This window comes from Perna viridis, chromosome 4 (assembly GCF_037379345.1).
Source record: "Perna viridis isolate PV_CMFRI_1.1 ecotype Kerala chromosome 4, ASM3737934v1, whole genome shotgun sequence".
In the NCBI taxonomy this organism is placed as follows: domain Eukaryota; kingdom Metazoa; phylum Mollusca; class Bivalvia; order Mytilida; family Mytilidae; genus Perna; species Perna viridis.
Window position 1 is genome coordinate 52,916,991 of NC_142448.1, and position 22,708 is coordinate 52,939,698.

General features: G+C 32.7%; 2 protein-coding genes across 3 annotated transcripts in view; one reads left to right on the forward strand and one right to left on the reverse strand.

The window, feature by feature from the left end:
- The window catches only part of LOC148620527 (integrator complex assembly factor BRAT1-like), a 29,545-nt gene that overhangs the window by 1,642 nt on the left and 5,195 nt on the right, over positions 1 to 22,708 (forward strand). For both annotated transcript variants that reach the window (XM_088581443.1, XM_088581444.1), the window contains exons 2-6: positions 4,409 to 4,681; positions 5,140 to 5,512; positions 8,195 to 8,305; positions 8,557 to 8,740; positions 18,382 to 18,514. In XM_088581443.1, coding sequence (XP_088437569.1) covers positions 4,409 to 4,681; positions 5,140 to 5,512; positions 8,195 to 8,305; positions 8,557 to 8,740; positions 18,382 to 18,514 — 1,074 coding nt within the window. The remainder of the gene's footprint in view (positions 1 to 4,408; positions 4,682 to 5,139; positions 5,513 to 8,194; positions 8,306 to 8,556; positions 8,741 to 18,381; positions 18,515 to 22,708) is intronic.
- On the reverse strand, positions 7,221 to 10,284 carry LOC148620528 (uncharacterized). Its single transcript, XM_088581449.1, has 2 exons — positions 10,077 to 10,284; positions 7,221 to 7,782 (listed from the first exon to the last, which is right to left on the reverse strand). Exons 1-2 carry the CDS (start codon positions 10,079 to 10,081, stop codon positions 7,317 to 7,319), a joined length of 471 nt encoding a protein of 156 aa, XP_088437575.1. The 5' UTR covers positions 10,082 to 10,284; the 3' UTR covers positions 7,221 to 7,316.

Here is a 22,708-nt window from a genome sequence, read left to right on the forward strand (position 1 = left end):
TTCATTCTGTAACTAATCGTAGACTGTTAGAAATGTAGAATAAATATAGTAGTTCATCACAGTATTTCTTTCTATATGTAGTATAAGATACCACATGAACTTTGTGGCCGTTCTTTGTGGCTGATCATTTTAATTGCAGAGAAATTTAATGTAAAAGGACTAAATGCACCCAAATCATAAAGCAGTTTATTGTACCAAGTCTTGAGGTTACAAACATACTGTGAAAACTATAAACAGAAACCATTCAGTGTTTTATGTTATGAAAGCAATGGTAGGGGTACCAAAAAGTTATTTGCTACTTTTGTTCGCACTTTTAAAGATGGAAGCAGGTCCATCAAAACCAGATTCAAAGATGGAAGCAGGTCCATCAAAACCAGATTCACTGACAATGAAGTAAATCATTAAAAAATGTTGATGATAAAGTCACATTACAAAATTTGGTCTATGAGATGGACACAATTTTTTATCCAGTCAGAAAACATGTTACTTCTGAAATTAAATATTTTGAAATTGGACATACATTGTATATATCTATTTTTTGGAAATAATTTTTATTATCTATTTCTGTCATACTTGTATGCTATAAATATCACTGTCACATCATTGTTGTAAGTGTAGTACAATGTACATAGTATTACTGTTTAAGTACCGTGAAAAACCCTCCATAAATTGGAATTATAACTTTTCAAGTTCTTATGAATGCCATGGAGGACTACGCAAGAAAATTGATAAAACTTGAACAAGAAGACTGATTCTCTGTCAGAGTGGTTAAAGGCTGTGAGGTCTTTAATTTTGAAACGAATGAAAGTTTTAAGTAGGTCAATGAGTGCCAATGCTACATCAAAGACCCCGATGTAGCAAAAACATTGTCTACTATATACGACAAATATGTTGTCGTACCAGCAGACAGCCCAAAAACATTGTTTTTGTCTGCACAACATTTTACATCCAATGTTTATTATCAGAGGTAGACATAGAAAATAATAGCAGTGATAAGACCTATACTGCTACCACACTCTCCAAAGAAGAAATTGTGGAAAAACTATAAATCTGTGCTATCCTCTCTACCAAGGACAATAACTGTGATTTACCATCTATGTACTGGATTCCTTAACTCCACAAGAATCCATACAAACAAAGTTACATAGCTGGATCTGCGAAATGTACCACCAAACCTCTTTCAAAACTTTTAACTTCTATACTCGCAGCTGTAAAAGAGGGTTTTCAGTCCTACCATGACACTTGTTACTCAGGTAGTGGTATTAATTCAATGTGGATCCTGAAAAATTCGAAAGATCTTTTGGAGACAATCAGTTCAAGACTATTATCAGAATATAATAGCATTAAAACCTATGATTGTTCAACACTGTATACTTCTATTCCACATACTCAGTTAAAATTCGGACTGAAAAACATTATGCATCGCTGTTTTTCCAAAAAATATGGTACACTTCAATACAAATATATAGTTCGTAGTAGAGATTCATGCTGGTCCATGCTCCCAGTTTTTAGTGGAGTCCGAGTTGCTCATTTGCTTTTGTTACTTTGTATGTATGATTTTAGTTACTTAATGTTCTTTGTTTTGTATGTCTGTTTTCCATGTCTGGTCTTTGTCCCTGGATTACATTCTTTTGATTGCCGCTATAACCTTGGTTCCCTTGATTACTCTTTAGCAGGTTTCTAATTGTATTGTTTGTATTTATGCCATAACCATTAATTGTAAATGACTTAGCGCAAATGAATGTTGTCTATTGTCTATATCTCCAAGAGTTATGCAATATAACTTCCTGACAAACTGAAATCGTTAGTGCTGACCCTCCTGTATCCCAGGGAGACTCCGGCAAAATAGGCCAATCTCCCGATGAAATGTTTTCTCCTGTGCAGGAGTCACAAATCTCCCGAGTTTGAAGTTACCTCCGGTGATTGTATTTTAAAACTTTTTTTCAGGCACCATTTTTATGTGTGTATGGCGCTGTTGTCCATGTAGTTGTTGTCGTCTGTGTTGTCATTCATAGAAACTTGGTTTTCATGAGATTACTTGAATGTTAGTTGGTTGATCTTAATGAAATTTTATGACAGTGTTACAAACCAGAAAAGGAAGGCTGGTACAATGTAATATTGATTTTGGAGGTTTTGGCCTAAACTGTTTTAGAATATCTTTGAAATTGTATTACAAGGTGCCATACAACCAATGGAAGGCTGGGGATGATTTTGGGTTAATGACTAAAATCCAACTTTTGGTAAGGCGCAACATTGAACATTCTGACCCCACCCAACTTATCTAAAATGTCAAAATAAAAAAGTCGGTTGCAGGATAAGGGGAAATTTGGACTATATATACATCTACATGTATATGAGGCATAACTTAGTTATTTTCATAAGAAATAGGGCTATATGGCTTGTCTAGCTATCTCCTCCTGTTATTTTTGAACTACAACTAAAATATTTTTTGCAGGATATTTCTACACATAATGATGGTGTGCAAGGTCATAGGATCTTGATTTTTGTGGAATATTACTGAACTGGGTGATAGTTGGATTTTGGGATATTACGGAACTGGGTGATTTTGGACTTTGTAATTTTTGTCAGAAATATACCCCAAGCAACAAAGTTAGGGATTTGGTATTGGTGGTATTAACTTTTTTTATATGTCCATCAGTCTGTCCATCAGTCCTCTTTTTCTCATTGCAAGTGTTTTTGTAGTGTTTAGCCTAACATACCAAATATTACTTCATCAACCAACAGTACATAACCTTTCTGAATCTATAGATCATGTCTTAATACAAAAATGAGCATGTTCTTAATTTTGCAAATCTAGCAAGTGGGGGCATCATTAGTGTCTTACAGACACATTTACCATAAATTAACTTTTTTATTTTTGATCCAATTTTGAAAAAAAATTTCTCTTTTGATTCCTTTTTTTTATTGGATTCTATATAAAATTCCCTGACTGCATTTGTCAATCAGATAACTGATATCTTTTACAGCTTTCGATTTATAATGTATTAAAGGGTCTGTATGACGGCCTGAAATTTTTGGTCTGATTTGGAAAAATTTTCATTGAATTTTAAATTTTATGCTATATTGTGTCTTAACCAGTTGTTGTGTCCATAATGAATTGTAAGTCCCTATGCTTAAGTGTCGAAAACTAATGATGTGTCCACCCTTACCCACACTGTTCAGAGTTTGACCACTGCAATAGTATCCTGCTGTGCTCGGCGAAGCCCTTTATTTATCTTAAATTATTAATCATGTCATTGTAGGAGTCTTTCTTTGTGTTTGGTCACCTCCCAGTTAGTATAGGATAAATGTCATATTATACAATGTAGATGTCTCAGCAAACATCATTTTTTTAATCTAGACTACTAATATATACAACCTGGACTCGAAAATTATGCAGGGAAATGTTATAAAAACACAATTTGTTATGTACAAGGAAAGGTACAAAATGTATATAATTGTAAGTTCCTGTAGAGGTACATGTACATTGTTCTGTGTCTCTGTCAGATTTATAATATACATATTTGTAAGTTCCTTTAGAGGTACATGTACAAAGTTCTGTGTCTCTGTCAGATTTACTATGTACATATTTGTAAGTTTCTGTAGAGGTACATGTACAAAGTGCCACTATAGTTTCATTTGTTGAAACAATAATTAGAAATTAATGTGAGACCACTGAATGAAACAAATAATAGGTGTAATTATCACTAGATTGCCAGAGAGTATGATTTGACCCTGCAACACTGAGGATCAAACATTCACCTCTCAGTGAAAGTGTGGTAACAAACAGAACTATTGAAAGGATATTTAGCAGTAGTCTGTTGGATCAAGTGAATGATTTTGATTCTTGTTTCATATAATTGTAATAATACATTATAGTAATACTGGTAATTATACATTATGGTAGTACTGGTAATTATACATAATAGTAATACCCGTAATTATACATCATAGTAGTACTGGTAATTATACATTATAGTTATACCGGTAATTATACATTATAGTAATACTGGTAATTATACATTATAGTAATACCGGTAATTATATATTATTGTAATACTGGTAATTATACATTTCTCCAATATATATATATTAATACTGGTAACTATGCATTAGTATTTAAGAATTTGTCCAATATGTATATAGTAAAACTGGTAATTATACATTTCTCAAACATACATATAGCTTAAGCCTTTGTGTCAAAGGCTTTTAGCTACTGCACTAAAGCTCTGTAGTAAACCTCCAATTCTGTACATCTCTTTCTTAACAATCATACATGTACCTCAATATTTTAGCCTCAGGCATGTTTTTTAATTTTTTAATGCCAATTCAGCATGATTGAATATTTCTTTAGGATATTTATGATCATATATGTGAATATAAATGTTAATGGATCTTGTTTTTACAGTAGACAATATAGCTGATGTAGAAGACTGTGGAATACCAGAATTTTTCCAAATCATCTGCCATACAGAAATAGGTATTCCCACCTTGGTTTTTGGCATTAGAGTAGCAGGTATTTTGGGTATCAAGATGGTATTGAGGAAACAGTATCACCAATTAGTCATTAAGATGTTGCAAAAAACATTATCACATGACTTTTTAGAAGAGCCATCTGTTGGTGAAGCATTTTATACTGTCCTAAAGGAAATTCCAAGCTCAATTTCACTGTCTCTTGAAAGTAAGTTAACTGCACTTATTATATAGACACCAGTGATTTACCAAATGTTCCCAGTGTGAAAATTTTCGATAATTCACTGTGCGAAATTAATTTGGTAATTTCACTCTGGCGCTTTCTCTTGCCAAATTGTCACAAAATTTGAAATTTATGTAGAAAATAAGAACGAATAATGGAGGAAATCTTAATGATAAATAAGATAATCAATTGGTTATAGTGAATAACTAAAATATGATCACTCGTGCTGAGAACGCGTTAGGATTTAACTTGTGTGTGGAACCAATTCCAAGCACTCCTTAAATCTAGGCGTTCTTTGGCTCTTATGATCATATTTTGGTTATTCACTCTTTTTCAAATAGCTATTCTTTTCATTTTGTATTACCGTTAATTAACAGTACCCCTTTTAAAAAGTGGTATTTTTATATTACTTATAAAGTGGTTTTTATCTTTTTTTGGGGCAGATTTGATGGATGTCACTTTTAAAACCTTACAAAGGAGGTGCAGTTTTTTCCTGAGAAGAGCTATTATACAGTTTGTCATTTCTCATTATTCCAAGTGCTCAGATGATTTAAAAGAACTGGTCACTTTTCTTAACAGAATTTGTGAGCACATTGAAAATGTGTCCTCCACAGAGAAGATTGATGAGAAATATGATTTCATGGTAGCTTGTTTTGAAATCATTAAACATCTGATAGAAATTCAGGATTGGAGGACACAGATCTACCAGAAGATACCATACTTTGATGAGCTTCTTTTAAAAAGAATAGAGTGTGGAGAAAAACCTGTTTATGAATATTGTCTCCAATGCTTGATCAGTTTGATGGGAAAGGATAGGTATATTATACATTGACCTGGTTTTATTTAAGTTCTAGATTAATTAATACCTAATTGTTTCTGTACAAAGATTTGTATTTTGGAGAGAACCAATCATCTCCCTGTTAAATAAAATAAATCAATAATAATAAATCTTGCAAAATACAGAATCTATGTAATTGCATTTGCAAATCTCGAAAGTTTTTTTTTTGACGAACTATAACTGGTTACATGGTCTGTGAGTGTTTTCAGAAATCAAGGTGAATTTTGTGGATGTTATCAGGCATGTATCACCTGTCTGATATTTATGAAGACTGTAACTTGGATCAAAAAAGCTTGGAGAGATTTTGGTCATCATAAACAAACAGAGCTATCTTCTTTTTGCATTTTATTTTAATTTTTTAATGTCAAGTTTAATGGAACTTTGAATATGGAAAATGAGGATTGCCTTGTCATATACTTTGTTGTCTGATTGATTGTAGTTTAATGCCCTGTGCTAGTTATTTAACACATTTAAGAATGAGAGTATTTGATCAAACAAAAGAACACAACTTTGTTCTAGACAGACACACTGAGTCAAATGTTTAACATCACAGAAGCAATGTTCACTGATACAGGAAGTTGAGTAACTCCATCTGGACACATTATTCTAAATTCAAGCCAACCTATCACCATAATATCCCTAAATTTGCTGCATCCTAAGCAGAATAACAGTAACAGAATCTTTGGCATGAACGAATTAAACCTATGACCTTCTGAGGTGAATATGTTAATATGAGATAGCTATCTCCTCTATAATGACATGTTATTGTCCTTGGTTTCACCAACAACAGCTCCTCAGTAATGACTGGTATTGTCCTTGGTTTCACCAACAACAGCTCCTCAGTAATGACTGGTATTGTCCTTGGTTTCACCAACAACAGCTCCTCAGTAATGACTGTTATTGTCCTTGGTTTCATTAACAACAACAGCTTTATAATGACTGTTATTGTCCTTGGTTTCATTAACGACAACAGCTTTATAATGACTGTTATTGTCCTTGGTTTCACCAACAACAGATCCTCTGTACTGACTGTTATTGTCCTTGGTTTCATTAACAACAACAGCTTTATAATGACTGTTATTGTCCTTGGTTTCACCAACAACAGATCCTCTGTACTGACTGTTATTGTCCTTGGTTTCACCAACAACAGCTCCTCAGTAATGACTGTTATTGTCCTTGGTTTCATTAACAACAACAGCTTTATAATGACTGTTATTGTCCTTGGTTTCACCAACAACAGATCCTCTGTACTGACTGTTATTGTCCTTGGTTTCATTAACAACAACAGCTTTATAATGACTGTTATTGTCCTTGGTTTCACCAACAACAGCTTCTCTGTAATGACTTATTGTCCTTGGTTTCACTAACAACAGCTCCTCAGTAATGACTGTTATTGTCCTTGGTTTCATTAACAACAACAGCTTTATAATGACTGTTATTGTCCTTGGTTTCACCAACAACAGATCCTCAGTAATGACTGTTATTGTCCTTGGTTTCATTAACAACAACAGCTCCAACAACAGCTTCTCTGTAATGACTTATTGCCCTTGGTTTCACCAACAACAGCTTCTCTGTAATGACTTTTATTGTCCTTGGTTTTACCAACAATAGATTTTCTGTACTGACTGTTATTGTCTTTGGTTTCAATAACAAAAACAGCTTTGTAATGACTGTTATTATCCTTGGTTTTACTAATAACAGCTCCTCTGTAATGACTGTTATTGTTTTTGGTTTCATTAACAACGGCTTCTCTGTACTGACTGTTATTGTCCTTGGTTTCATTTACAACAGCTCCTCTGCAATGACTGTTGATGTCCTTGGTTTTACCAACAACAGATCCTCTGTACTGACTGTTATTGTCCTTGCTTTCATTAACAACAACAGCTTTGTAATGACTGTTATTGTCCTTGGTTTCACTAATAACAGCTCTGTAATGACTGTTATTGTTTTTGGTTTCATTAACAATGGCTTCTCTGTACTGACTGTTATTGTCCTTGGTTTTACTAACAACAGCTCCTCTGTAATGACTGTTGATGTCCTTGGTTTCACCAAAAACAGCTCCTTTGTAATGACTGTTGATGTCCTTGGTTTCACTAACAACAGCTTCACTGTAATGACTGTTATTGTCCTTGGTTTCACTAACAACAGCTCCTCAGTAATGACTGGTATTGTCCTTGGTTTCAATAATAACAGCTCCTCAGTAATGACTGGTATTGTCCTTGGTTTCATTAACAACAGCTGCTGCAAACTAATAATAAAAGTTTAATGACTTCCTTAGGGAATTATATCATATATTTAGATTAAAATATGACTTTTTTGTACATGTATTATAAGTGTTTGTTTCAACTGTATATGGTCTACCCTATATTGCATATCCTATATCACACCCCTAGACCTATATCACACTCCTAGACCTATATCACACCCCTAGACCTATATCATACCCCTAGACCTATATCACATCCCTTCACAGACAATACTTAAATTACATTAAAATATATGATATAATGCACATGACATGTTTTAAAATCTGTGTCACATGTGATATTCAGTATATACTAATAAGTGTTAAATAAAGTATATCACTCATATAGGATTATTTATATACATATACTGTGATATTTATATACATACACATGTGATGTTTTATTTTCCTTTAGAGTAACATCTATTCATCTGTTGAAAGCTAGAGTTCTAGATGTCATTAATAGACTAATGAAAAATCAGATTATGAAAGGACAGGATGTATGTTACAGACTGGTGCATTCTGGGTAAGAGGCTTACTATCAGGTTCATATGATACTTAAATTAGTTAAACTTTATTTTAAGTCAGCAAGTAAGTTACATTAGCTTTCTGCCAAGTCGTTTCGTGTTATACAGGTGATTTTCATGATTTACTGGTATGAAAGTGTAAGTAGATTTTGGTAAGACATGTATAACTTAGATTTACTATAACCATGATGACAGTCAGGGATGTAGAATACTAAATGTATAACAGCATTTTGTTTGAATATTGTTTTAGGTTAATTCCAGAACATTTAGAATGGATGAAAAGTGTCATAACCTCACCATTTAAATTGTTGGTTTCTACAGAAAGTAAACATGACTATGATATACAGGGGCAGGTGACCTCTAGAACTGAAGCTATTAAACTGTATTGTTTTACTTTGGAGAAATTGGATCAACTTGGATTACAAAATGCACTAGTAAGTTATCCTATCTGGGGTTCATCAGTCCAGGCAGTTATTATAAAATGCACTAGTAGGTAATCCTATCTGGGGCTCACCATAAATATATGTAGTTACCATGGTTGCATTAGCTGAGAAATGAAAATTATGTTGAAACTATTGAAGTCATCCTACTTTATTATTTTGATATACTCAGACAATCTATTTCATCTGAGAGTAGTTTTCTCATTATTTTCTTTTCATTTTTTCATTATCCATAATCTTTTATACTCTATACATATTTCTGAAATACCTAGAAAAGAATATTAAACAAAATTAAAGGACAATTGTTGCTAAGGTATTTCCATTCATTTTCTACATTGTCATCAACCTTCTCTCTCTGTTGTCCATAATGAATTATGCTTATGATGAATGCATAGGTTGAATCTATCAGCTGAGAGTGTCCAAAGAAAGTGTGACTGGTTGTCTAAAAACATATGCCTAATTTCCGATCATTATATATGGTTAAATAGATGATTCAAAGGTCTAGTACCAATCTATATGTCTCCGTTATTGTATCAACTGAAATACCAATATTGTCTGCAGTTGTTAAACCACTTCATGATTTACTTTGAATAATTCCTCTATCTTATAGGCTCTGCTATACAGAATTTACCCCAAAAAAAAAGCCAACACAGGGCATGGGTCATACCCCTAACAAAACTACAAAGTATGTAGAATGTTATCATGATGTACTTTTTTTCGGTTATAGCACATATTGGCGTACATAAAATAACATTTTTAAATCATTCCTCATTACTGCAAACACTCGCCGAATCTCTTCATTTAACAGAATCCGTCAAAAAGGTATATGGTCACGTTTTTATGCATCATTAACTTAGGTTGTGTTTCATACTTCTTCACAAACCAGGCATTGAGATACTAATAACTTTGGAATATGTGGAACATTGTAATCTTAATTCAATCTTGATAGCTTAATGAAAAGTATTCGCATGTTTGTGAGAAATTCTGGTTCGAATCCTGATCTAGATATGAAAATTTAAACATTCAAACATCTACCCTATATATTTCCTAATGATGTTGTAGTAAGATAGAATAAATGAAAAAGGTATCTTGAATCAAAACAAAAGCTAGTAGCTGAAATTTAAATGTGTTCTGTGAATATAAAGTAAAGGAGCTAAAAAATTGTAAATTTGGACTTAATACGGAGTAACTGAGATTTAAGTGATGAAAAAATCACTTGGTCAGTATAAGTACCATGTGGGTTTGATATTTCATGAACTGTATAACCAGAACATCTTATCAAACCGTTTTCCTAGTCCTACATACAGACACAGCTATTGAAGCAACTCACCACATTCAGTTTATTCAATCACAATATTCCGACACTGCATCAACCAGTCTCCACTCTTACTCCTGTATACTGCGAGCTTGGCAGAGAGAAAATCACAACTAAAGTAATATAAGTTAGTCGGTTAGATAATAATGACATGATTTGTAGGTTCAGTATTATCAATACACATTAACACTCAGGTTTTTGAAATTACGTTGTCAAAGCACCAACTACCAGTACCGTACTGCTTCCAATTTTCCTAATGCATTACCATACTAAATATCACATTTATACTTGAGATAAGTGATTACTCTATTATGTACAGTTAAAGGAAATAAATACTGTATTAAAACAGGGACTTCATATTACTTTTTAGTGTTATTTGTAGGACGGTACCATCTCTCATTATTTTAGGTTGGTCTTTCATGTACCTTTTCTCAGGTAAATATTTCCGACACAGTGATTGGTCAAATTGTGCTGATATTGAAAATTTTTTATTGATTCAATACTTCAATATGTTATTCTACTTGTAAAACAAATGCGCTTCTATATTTAGAAAATCATTTCCGATAAGCTTTATGACTATTTGTTTTTGTGTCATAAGAAGAAAAAGGAATAGCAGTTTCAAAGCACAAGGTCATCGGAGGTCATCAAGTGATACATTTTTGGAAACATCATATGTCTCTTAGGATGAATGTTGAAAGTCTTATGTTTCTATGCCTTATGGTTTTCAAAATAAAAGTGACGGAAACTGATTTCGGTTAAAGTTAGATAACTCATACAAGGAATTATTTAATCACTTCGAGTGACAGGACATTTTTGTTGGCCAAGTACAAGATAAACTTTATGCACTTGTCAGTTTGATTTTATCTATACAAGTTTTTCCAATAGAGGAAAAAACAACAAATTGGAGTTTGGGGAGATAACTAAGAGTGCATTAACTTGTCATTCCCCGCAAGTCTGTAACGCATAGTCCTAGTGATTCAGGTCAATAGTGAGAAGTGTTGTAACAATGTGTCGCATACTTTTCTTGCCAAATCAGTTTTAAGAATTTACAGGAGAAAAATAATAATAATAATAATCAAAAGAATTACAGTAAGGTCCTCCCCTGTGGGGAAAGACCTTAATAACATATAATTTTTTAACTGTTAAATAATGGGAGATAACTCTGATGATACTGTTACATTGTAGGGATCAATCTTGTATTGCATATTCCTGAGCGATTGTACATCAAAACATGGCGGCTTAAAAATGTAGTGCCCTTTCTTTCTGCCTTTTTAGCTCACCTGGCCATATGCTATGAGCTGTAGCTATCATGTAGCATCTGTCGTCATCTTCGTTAACAATTTTTCAAAACTCTTCTCCTCTGAAACTACAATACCAATCAGAACCACACTTGGTATGGTGTTCTGCATAGAACAGATGTGAGGATTTTTGATCCAGTGAAAAATATGGCTGTCATTACTAAAAATAGAACATAGGAGCCAGACAGAAGTTTTTGCATATATCTCCAAAACCATTAGGTTTAGTGAAATTCTGACATAAAAAGTGTTCAGCATGATAGGATCTATCTGTAGTCAAATTTTTGTGATTATCTGTTGTGCCATGTTGGAGTTATTGCCCATTTCAGATTTATTTTCTTTCAAAAATCTGTTCCTCTGTCAATACCAGACAGACAATTACAACCAAACTTGGTGAGAATGTTCCTTAGAGTGTTCTTAATAGAACTGATGTGGGGATTTTTGATCCATCAAAACATGGCTGCTGTTGCTAAAAATTGAACATGGGGTGGGGGTGGGGGCAGACAGAAGTTTTCACATGTATCAAAATTGTTAGGTTTAGCAAAATTTAGACGGTAAAAATTTTCAACATTATGAGATCTACCTATGATGAAATTTTTGTGTTAATCTGTTGGAGTTATTGCCCTTTTTCCATGTTTTTTTTGCTATTTGTATTGATATTACTTTAAAAAAAATTCTCCTCAGAAACTACAGAATTTAATAAAAATTGATATGATTGTTCCTTAGGAATTAGCATTAGGAAATTTTATACAAGTAAAAACATAGCTGGTTTACAAAAATAGAATGCTTATAGAGCCAGGTGAGCAATTCTGGCTCTTTTATAGTCTCTAGTTAGAATATTAATTGTCCTTGAAAGCAACAAGTAGGCTAGAATTGACCATTTTGAAGTTTTAATCTTTACATGTAGTTGTTGAAAACTGTAACAGATAGAAACTAGAAAAGTCCTTAAACTATATGTTTGAAAAGGCACCAGAATTAAGTCTGAAATCAAATTGCACAATATGACATTCTTATCATGTTTACATATTGCTTCTGTCAAAATATCAAATGGCAGTGATAAGTATTTTATTTTATTGTTGTGTAGATTGGTGCTTGTGGTCATGTTTTGGCCATTTTTTCTGGTATTTTTATGTCTCTAAATTTTCCTTTTGTTTTGATGTTTAGTATTTTTTTTTACTGATGTCTAATTAAGACTAATAATAATTCTAATTAAGGCTCTGTAGAATTAATTGGTTTTTTTTTGCTTAGATGCCCCATACTGAAGACTACTTCTTTAATATGAGCTGAAAGCTAGGATTCGCTTTGTAAAATCTAGGATAAAAGCATTATTGAGCCTATTTTATATTTAATTAGGTGATTCAGGTTAACAAGAAATTTTCATTACACATAAAATTCCAATGAAAAAGTGATCTTTCTACAAAGAAAAAGCATTATTTCTATTTTTCTGCTCAGCAATAAATGAATTATTATCTATACATTATATCCACCCTCCCAAGGCACTGTCATTAATGTTCTACTTAATGGACTGTTTTCTTTACATTTTCACTTGGAATTCTATTGACAATTAGTTTGTTTACCAGAATAAATACTGAACTATTGACATCCTAAATATAATTGACTGTTGAATCAGATATCATATAATTATTGGTTAATTATTTTATGTTCCTGCAACTAAAATAAGGTTGTTTACCCTACTTCATCAGTCGGTCACACACATTTTCACACGAAATGCTTGCACCAATTAAACTGAAACTTAGGTAAGTATATTATTTATCAATTATGGACTTTAAAGTCAGTATGTTATATATGGACCTGTCAATATATTCAAATGGGTCCATTTAACATATTGATTGTGAAAAAGTCGGTAATTTATATATTACATTTAAAAAAGTAAAAAAAGTGCACTTCAGAAATTATATTTTATGTATTTGGAATTCAGACTCTGCATATCAAACCAAGTTTTATCAAATTATTTGAAAATTTGGCAGAAAAATTGGTCTCCATGGCAATAGACTATATTCCATATTTGAAGAAAAAGTAATTAACTTATACTTTCCCCCATTTCCAGTAAAGATTATTTTAGGTAAAATGGCAGGTCGCGTAATGGAGAGCAAGGGGGAAATTCACGCTGGAAGTTGATGTTGATTGATTTGAAGCAGATAATCAATTTTTTAAAGCAATGCCCTTACTTTCTACAAACAGAAAATTAGCAACGATAATTATCATTTTGGGAGGCCAAAAATGTTTCAGACAAAAGTTTTGTTATATGAGTATGATTATTTAGGTACCAGTTTTGTCCAGTAGGGCTGTATAATTTCAAAACAATTTCGTATTTTCCAATTTGGAATGTTGTCTATGTCGTCTTTTGAATCATCTCGAAACTTCAAAATTTAGACTAGGCATGTCAAACCCTGAAAACTAAGTTTCATTACAATTGGAGCACTTTAAAATTTTGGTGGGAAAATCTGTCGCCTTAGCAAAGGAAACATGCCATCGTCCATCGTCAACAATTTTTCAAAACTCATCTCCTCTGATACTACTAGTCTATTAGAACCAAACTTGGTATGAATGTTCCTTGGGGTATTCTGGCTAAAAACCACTAGGCTCCAAGCTAATTTCCTTAAGTTCAATGAGTTATGGATCTTCTACCTTAAGTTCAATCTCAAGAAGACTATACATCACCTAAAACAGCATGTGTACACTAATAACCCTGAAAACATTATGTGGGGTTTACTACCTTGCAGTGCGACACTGGCTCCTAGAAGAATGGGAATTACCCTACATTTTACAAAAAGGGTTTTCATGCAGAACTCATAAAAAATATTTAATTCACTAAGTTATAGTGACCAGTTTATGTAGAAATAAAGTATAATTCCCTGCCAAATACAAGATCACTTGTGCAGATGTGATGTGCACTTTTTCCACAGCAACAAAACACAAGTGCACTAAAACTTGTGTAGGTTCTAAAAGCTCATTGGTTGACTTAGTGGTAAGTAACCTAATCTTGTTAGCTGATTTATAGCTTATAGCTGATTTAATCAGAAAGATAGAATATCGTTTGGCTACTTCTCCGCCATATAGATGACGTATTATCTTTACTAATTTCGGGGATTTGATACATCACATCTACCCAAAGAACTTGAGATAAAGGATACTACACACACTGTAAGGTCAGCTCATATCTTGACTTACACTTAGAAATTGATGGTAAAGGAAAACTATTGACCAAACTTTTAACACAAACATGATGACTTCATTCAGAATTGTAAACTTTCCTTTCGTCTGTGGCAACATCCCTTCTGCACCTGCATATGGAGTGTTCATATCACAACTCATATGTTATGCCAGAGCTTGCCAAAACTACGCAGACTTTTTCTATCGCGCTAGAACTCTAACAAATAGGCTTCTGGAACAGGGTTATGTTGCTACATGTACAAGATTGAAAATTTTCTGTTATTTTGGAGACTATAATGAAGAAAACATGAACTCTTTGTTTATTTTCTAAACTTCAAGTATTACAGTTCTTTGTTGAAAACTTGTTTGTTTAGTACACTTCCAGAACTGATTTAGAAGATGTCGGAATTGCTGACTAAGTAAACATGATAGAATAAACAGTAGGGGATGGGTCATGTGAATGGTTAAATCTATTACATTTCTGATAATTCCTACATTGAACAATTTGATGAAGTGGTGACTTTTTGTTGCTATACTGTGTATATACAGTGACATTATCACTAGGTATGGTATGTGAACAACAAATATAGTGGATGAGAAAACAAGCACAAGTAAATTCTTCTGGTCCTTAATATCTTGTTGACTTGTAACAGGTGACTGTTGATGATTTAACTTCTTCTGTTTTAAATCTTGTTTACAGGTCTTAAAACTGTCTTTAGGATGGTCACTTGTTTGGGCACAGAATTGTTTTGCCTTGTTTAGATACAGAAGTAGTAAAAGATTACATGTGGCTATCATCATGCATGGCATCATAATACAGAGAATAAGTTTTACTATATTAATGACTGAGTCAGAAATTTCTGGCTTTTCTCCTGTCCAATCTTTATACACAATAGCACATGTGATAGCAAATGTATTGTTAAATGTCTCGTTCCTATAAAGTCTGTATGGAACTATTGAAAAATCTACTGAACTTGGAAATTGAATCGCAATTGATAGTATTCCAATGATTAAAACATATAGCAATGTTTTCTTACATGACCACTTGTCAAGTGATGTAAACGGATGTTTGATGACCATGTATCGCTGTAATGAGAGCAATGTTACATACCATATTGAGGACATGTGTGGAGTATACACCCAATTCAACATATACATCCAAACAGAACACAACTCGTATGGCATATAGTTAGAAAAACTCTCATAGGAAAAAATGTAACCATTGACAACAGCAACTGGAAAAGATGAAAGAATGTTTGATGTTGCTATAGCAGTATATAGAATACTGGACACTTTCCTAATCTGGTTCCCTGTATTCCTCAGCTGTTTTATGTAAACGAAAACAACCAAGATATTAGATATAGTAGCAATGAAGCCAACACATGGTGTAATATATCCACTGATGATTTTAAACCTTTCCTCATTTTGAATTGTCAGGTTCTTTAAAAATTCTTTGCCACCCATTTAAAAAGATTGAAATGGATTCTCCATACTCAAATTATTAGGAACTGCATACACATTGAGCAGTATTGTTTATCATGACAGAAAACTTTTTGTGTCATTTCAGTATTACTTCAATAATATCAAATCATCACATTTTTTCTTTCATCGAATTAATTCACTTGAAGCTTAAAAGAAATTGGAACAGTCTTGTGTTATCCATATTCTAAGATACTTTTCTCCTTGATTCATGTAGTCTTCAGTCAGTTAAAATGCAAGGTCTTTGATTTTTTTCTGTCAGAAATAAATTCTCCATATATCATTCTAATACCGTTACAATGTGTAAAAGTAAAATTTCCTCAGATATCTTGTTGTGTTTAGATAGTTATCACATTTACTCATTCATATGTCTTTTATCTAAATGATGTATCCTCATTAATCAGCTCATTAATTCTGTGAGTTATTTTACTTCTATATTTATTGTACAATATCATTATAACACAATTTAGTTCATTGTTATAGTCTGCAAGTTGTTTTTACATACAGCAGTCCCCATTCTCTCTACACACAGAATAATGCTATAACCATTTAAGAATTGCAATTAACTCTCCATGGAAAAAAAACTCAAAAGGTCATCTCCAAAAAAATCTAGTAGACCTTTCATAATGTTAGGTAATATTAAGATCTTTACATTGAGAATCTGCCATATAAACGGGTAGGTTGTTTTTTTGCACGATAGAATTTTCTTCTGAGAAATAAACATTTCACATATTGACCATTCCAAAGACAGTTCAATGACTATGGCTGAACTTTTTAAAGAAAAGTTATAGACTTAATTAGTTGACATATGGATAAGTCTATAGGGTAATCCTCTGAGTATTGACTTGCTTCTTGTCATAGTGATCATATCTTTATTCATTAATGACCATTTAATATGAAACCAGCCTCCCAGAACTTTCCAGTTATTACATTTAACATTCTAATTGGTCTTTTTAAATTATTTATTTTTGATTTAATCACTTAACCTTTTGACCTTTAATTGTATCCATTTGGAAAAGAAAACATTCAAAACATGGTATATAAATGACATTTAATTTTCATGCTATTTTAACTGATACACTAATCTGTGTTATAATCTGGATGATAGTTAATATTTAGCTGCTAGTTTCTATACTTTCATTTACAAAAAAAAATGCACAAGATATTATAATCTGACTCATGCTGAGGATTTTGGAAAGTCCTCTTTTGGTGCATTTAAAAAAGAAGGCATAAGCATTGGTACATGAGAACAGATTATGCCAACAAAAATAGTTCTTTCTCTACGTTCACCTTTTTAGAATAATAATACATAGTTCTGTTTTTCTATTCCACAAAAGACAAACTAACCCTGTACTCTGGATGAAAATTGGTAATAATCTGCTAAAAACATAACTGAGGAAAAAAGAAAGAAAAACATGCTTTATTTAACATCCCATGTTTTTAGGTATAACTACTCAGAAATATTCCATACAGAACTCTGGGATCTACAGGTGTATCTGATTACCAGCACCAAATATTATCTGGGATCTACAGGTGTATCTGATTATCAACACCAAATTTTATCTGGGATCTACAGGTGTATCTGATTACCAGCACCAAATTTTATCTGGGATCTACAGGTGTATCTGATTACCAACACCAAATTTTATCTGGGATCTACAGGTGTATCTGATTACCAACACCAAATTTTATCTGGGATCTACAGGTGTATCTGATTACCAGCATCAAATTTTATCTGGGATCTACAGGTGTATCTGATTACCAGCACCAAATTTTATCTGAGATCTACAGGTGTATCTGATTACCAGCACCAAATGTTTTTATGTTTAGACTCAGCTGATATAGCACATGTCTTATGTTATTTGATATAGAGTTTTGTGTAATTCATCATTAAAACTGTGTGACAAGATTTGCTGCAAGTCCCTCTCTTTAAATTGAACAATAAATTGGTTGCATTTTTTTCTCTCTGGTGGCGTTATCAGAGAGGTTAATAACATTGATTCTATATCATATATACAATAGAGGGCAAGTCTACTGTATGACTTACAGTCCACAGGTCTGCCTGTCTGTCAGTTGTGACTTGATCAAGTTTAAATGTTTTTTGTGCTTAAAGATACTAAGAAATCATCTCAAAATTCTATTTTGCTATAGTGTAGTTAGATATCTTAGATTTTGATCCAAATCAATTTTGATGTCAAAAGATACCTATTGACAAATGGGAGAGTGATGTATCAAGTTAGTCTAGTATATTAATGTTGTGAAATTATAGGAATATTCCATGTTCAGGGACTGTACTATTTATATAATTGGATAAAACAAGATAGTCACATTTCATAAGACTGCTTGTCAACATTCTGTCCATCCTATTATAGGATCCAGAGATCAAGGAAATGGTGGTCAAGATATTTGAGCTGACAATCAATGAAGAGTGTGGAGCAGGAATGGAAACATTTTTACATGGTAGTCAAAAAGTCCAACAGAAATGTCTCCAGATATTGAACAAAGGTACAGTTATAGATACAACATATTCAGTTGGACTTTCAAGTTTTAATCTTAGCAGTTATTTTATCGGCTAACTTACTATACAGGAACAGTTCACAGTTTTCAATACATTTTCACGCTGGTGAAAAGTAATTCTATAAAATATTTTTTGTTGAAGTAAAAAGTTTTTTAATTACAAGAACAATAGATACTTTTGTCACAAAACAAGTACTTCTCTTTCAAATTGAGGCCTCATAAAATTCACAGAAAAAAAAAATTATAACATGAAAATATATCTTGTACCTGGGAGATTTCCAAGATTTTTTGTTGCACTCCTGACATAATATAGAAGATGCTAGAAATACAAGAAACTAAAGGTGTGTAGTGAACTGTTGACTTGACTTTGCTCTCCAATCCACCATCTCTAGGTGTGTAGTGAACTGTTAACTTTACTCTCCAATCCACAATCTCTAGGTATGTAGTGAAGTGTTAACTTCTCTAATCTCAATCTCTAGGTGTGTAGGGAACTGTTAACTTTACTCTCCAATCCACAATCTCTAGGTTTGTAGTGAACTGTTAACTTTGCTCTCTAATCCTCAACCTCTAGGTTTGTAGTGAAATGTTAACTTTACTCTCCAATCCACAATCTCTAGGTATGTAGTGAACTGTTTACTTTGCTTTTCAATCCTCAACCTCTAGGTTTGTAGTGAACTGTTAACTTTGCTCTCCAATCCACAATCTCTAGGTGTGTAGTGAACTGTTAACTTTGCTCTCCAATCCACAATCTCTAGGTGTGTAGTGAACTGTTAACTTCACTTTGCTCTCCAATCCACAATCTCATGGTTTGTAGTGAACTGTTAACTTTACTCTCTTATCCACAATCTCATGGTTTGTAGTGAACTGTTAACTAAACTCGCCAATCCACAATCTCTAGGTGTGTAGTGAACTGTTAACTTTGCTCTCCAATCCACAATCTCTAGGTGTGTAGTGAACTGTTAACTTTGCTCTCCAATCCACAATCTCTAGGTGTGTAATGAATTGTTAACTCTACTTTGCTCTCCAATCCACAATCTCTCGGTTTGTAGTGAACTGTTAACTTTACTCTCTAATCCACAATCTCATGGTTTGTTGTGAACTGTTAACTTTACTCTCCAATTCACAATCTCTAGGTATGTAGTGAACTGTTATTTTTGCTCTCCAATCCACAATCTCTAGGTATGTAGTGAACTGTTAACTTTGCTCTCCAATCCACAATCTCTAGGTGTGTAGTGAACTGATAACTTTCCTCTCCAATCCACAATCTTAATGTATTAATTGCATATAACAAATGCAGAAACCAGATTGTTTGCACTTTTTGTTCTTAAATTACAATGTTTACATTTTAATAGGTATTTTACAGTCAAAAGAGACCTCTTTTAAAGTAAAGTTATGATGTTATTATTTTCAAGTCATGGATCAAGTGTCTTTTCTGCAGATATATTTTTGATATAATTTAATGTAGAAACAATAAAATCAACTAAATTTTATGTAATATCCAGCAGAATCATTGTTTGACAGCCTACAACACACTCACTCTTTAGATTGATAATGAACTTTTACCTCAACAAAATGTACTAAAAACATGCATAACTGTTGTATTGTTGTAAAACATGTCAGGAATTTAATTACAGTAAATGATGATTGGTATAAAATTTTACAAGGTCTATTGTCAACTTAAAAAAATACAAAGAAATTGAATGTGTCCTCACACAATGGATGTAATACCCTGTAAAATCCCTTTTGAAACTTTGGTATATACAGTATGCAGAGGATGTTCCATTTCTGTTCCATTTCAAATATGTAAAGATTACGTTCATTCTAAATCTCATAAAATATTTATTTTATTTTTTTTGTGTATGAAGATATATTTATTAAGCTGCTATATTATTAGCATGAATCACTGTTTAATAAGGCTTAGTAGTAATGGGTAATGGTGTTCATGGATCATTGATCAGCTCAGAACTTACCTCATGCATGATTATAATTGTTTAGTTTGAAATGGTGAATTCATTATCGTATACAGATTAAAAATAAAGTCAATAGAGAAATAAATGAACAAATAACTGGGAATATGCAATAGCCTATTATTGCAACAGGCTGACTAATACTGGCTCAACCCAAAATAATCAGGCCTACTATTGGAGCAGGCTAACTAATACTGGCTCAACCCAAAATAATCAGGCCTACTATTGCAACAGGCTGACTAATACATGTCCCTGATTATAGTACAGGACCAGTATGAAAATATTATATTCTATAATCCTTTAGGTAGATCATATCCTACATGGTGCATTCTTTTCTGTCATCTTGCAAAACCATACAAACACAGATGTATTTTCAATAAACTAAGATGCTTGAAATGATGTAAAAACAGGCATTCTGAGAGTATTGCAAAACAATACATAGTCCAGTACCGGCTGTTTATATCACTGACCAAAATACTGCCTTGGATCAAGTATAAATGATCGAGGAAATGACCTTGATTTTGAACAGAAGGGACATAGACAAAGACAAGAAAGATGTTCAAATCAGATTTGCAAAGTTTTATGCACGGACAATAGGACAGATTAGGTTTCAAATAACAGTTTACTGATTTGTCTAAAAAACAACTCAATATCTTAAGTCATTAGAAAAAAGTGCATAAAACTGAAATTTTGGAGTCGCATGTAAAACTGAAAGTTAGTAAGTTGGAACAAATCAGCAAAGCAGAACAAAACATAAACTTGATCTGTAACTCATCAAGGTAGCCTCATAACAAAATTCAGCTCAATATCTCCAAGCATATAGAAAAAAAAATGCAGAAAACTTATATTTGGGTAAATTTTTCAAAGTTCAGGGGCCATAACTTGGACAGAAATCAACAGAGCGGAATAAAAAGTAAACTTGATCTGTGACTCATAAGGCTTGACTCACATACCAAAAATCAGCTCAATATCTGCAAGCCTTTAGAAAAAAAGTGTGGAAAACTTGAATTTCAGAAAATTTTTCACAGTTCAAGGGCCATAACTCAGACAAAAATCACTGGAGCAGAACAAAACATATACTTGGTCTGTAAATCATAAGGGTAGACTCACATAACAAAAATTAGCCCAATATCTACAAGCATTTATGAAAAAAGTGCAGAAAACTTAAATTTGGGTGAATTTTTTCAAAGTTCAAGGTTATAACTCGCACAAAAATCAGTGAAGCGGAACGAAACATATACTACATATACAAGCATTTAGAAAAAAATTGTGGAAAACTCCAATTTTTGGGGGGATTGACAGACTGACAGAAGGACCAACAGATAGAGTGCAAATCTATTATGTTTAAAGAGTATCTAGGGAACCAAGATGATAGCGGAAATCAAAAGAATGGAATTCAAGGGTAAAGACCAGACAGGGAAACAGACACACACAATAACCAAAATAACATGTACAAAGAAACAAAAGTAAATGGGCTACTCAAAACCCACTAAAAACTGGCAGCATGGAAAACTATGAATAAATTAGTTCTTGTGGTGCAGATGCATACACTTTAACAATATTAGAAAAGAATTTTGATAAAAAATTTTGTATGGTAAAATTATGAACATTAATGTAAATAAGCCTTGGTCAGAATATTCTTTCAAAGGGGAGATAATTGGTGGGAATATGCAATGGGAATTTTAGTTGTGCCTATGATGGGTGGAACTCATTTTTTGTTTATGGTGCACCGCCATGTTGCTATGGGTGAAGCCTCATTCAGTGAGAAGAATGTGTGAGTCTTTCTTCTGGGAAAGCTTAATATATTTCTACACAGCTAATAATTTCCAAATTATTATTGAATAAAGAAATATAACATCGTATCCACACTTATGCAATAGTCTACTTCTGTGTCAACAATTTTCGTCACTTCCATTAGAATATTTTTTAGCCATTCTTAGTTCTGGTCTTACATTCTACATATGTAGATGTCGCTGACGCTTTGTCCATAAAACAAGAAAAAGAGATCAATGACCCCAAATTTTCTTTTTTAAAATATGTCTGTTAACTGCTCTGTACACAAACTTTAAGAAATTGTATATACCAGTTTTTGTAATTATTTGCGGTATAGTGAAAATTCCCTTCAGAATCCATATAAAATGTTGTAAAAGATATTGCCTGCATTAAAGTCCAATTATCTGGAAGTCAAGTCAAAAAAAAAAAAATCTGTATGCTT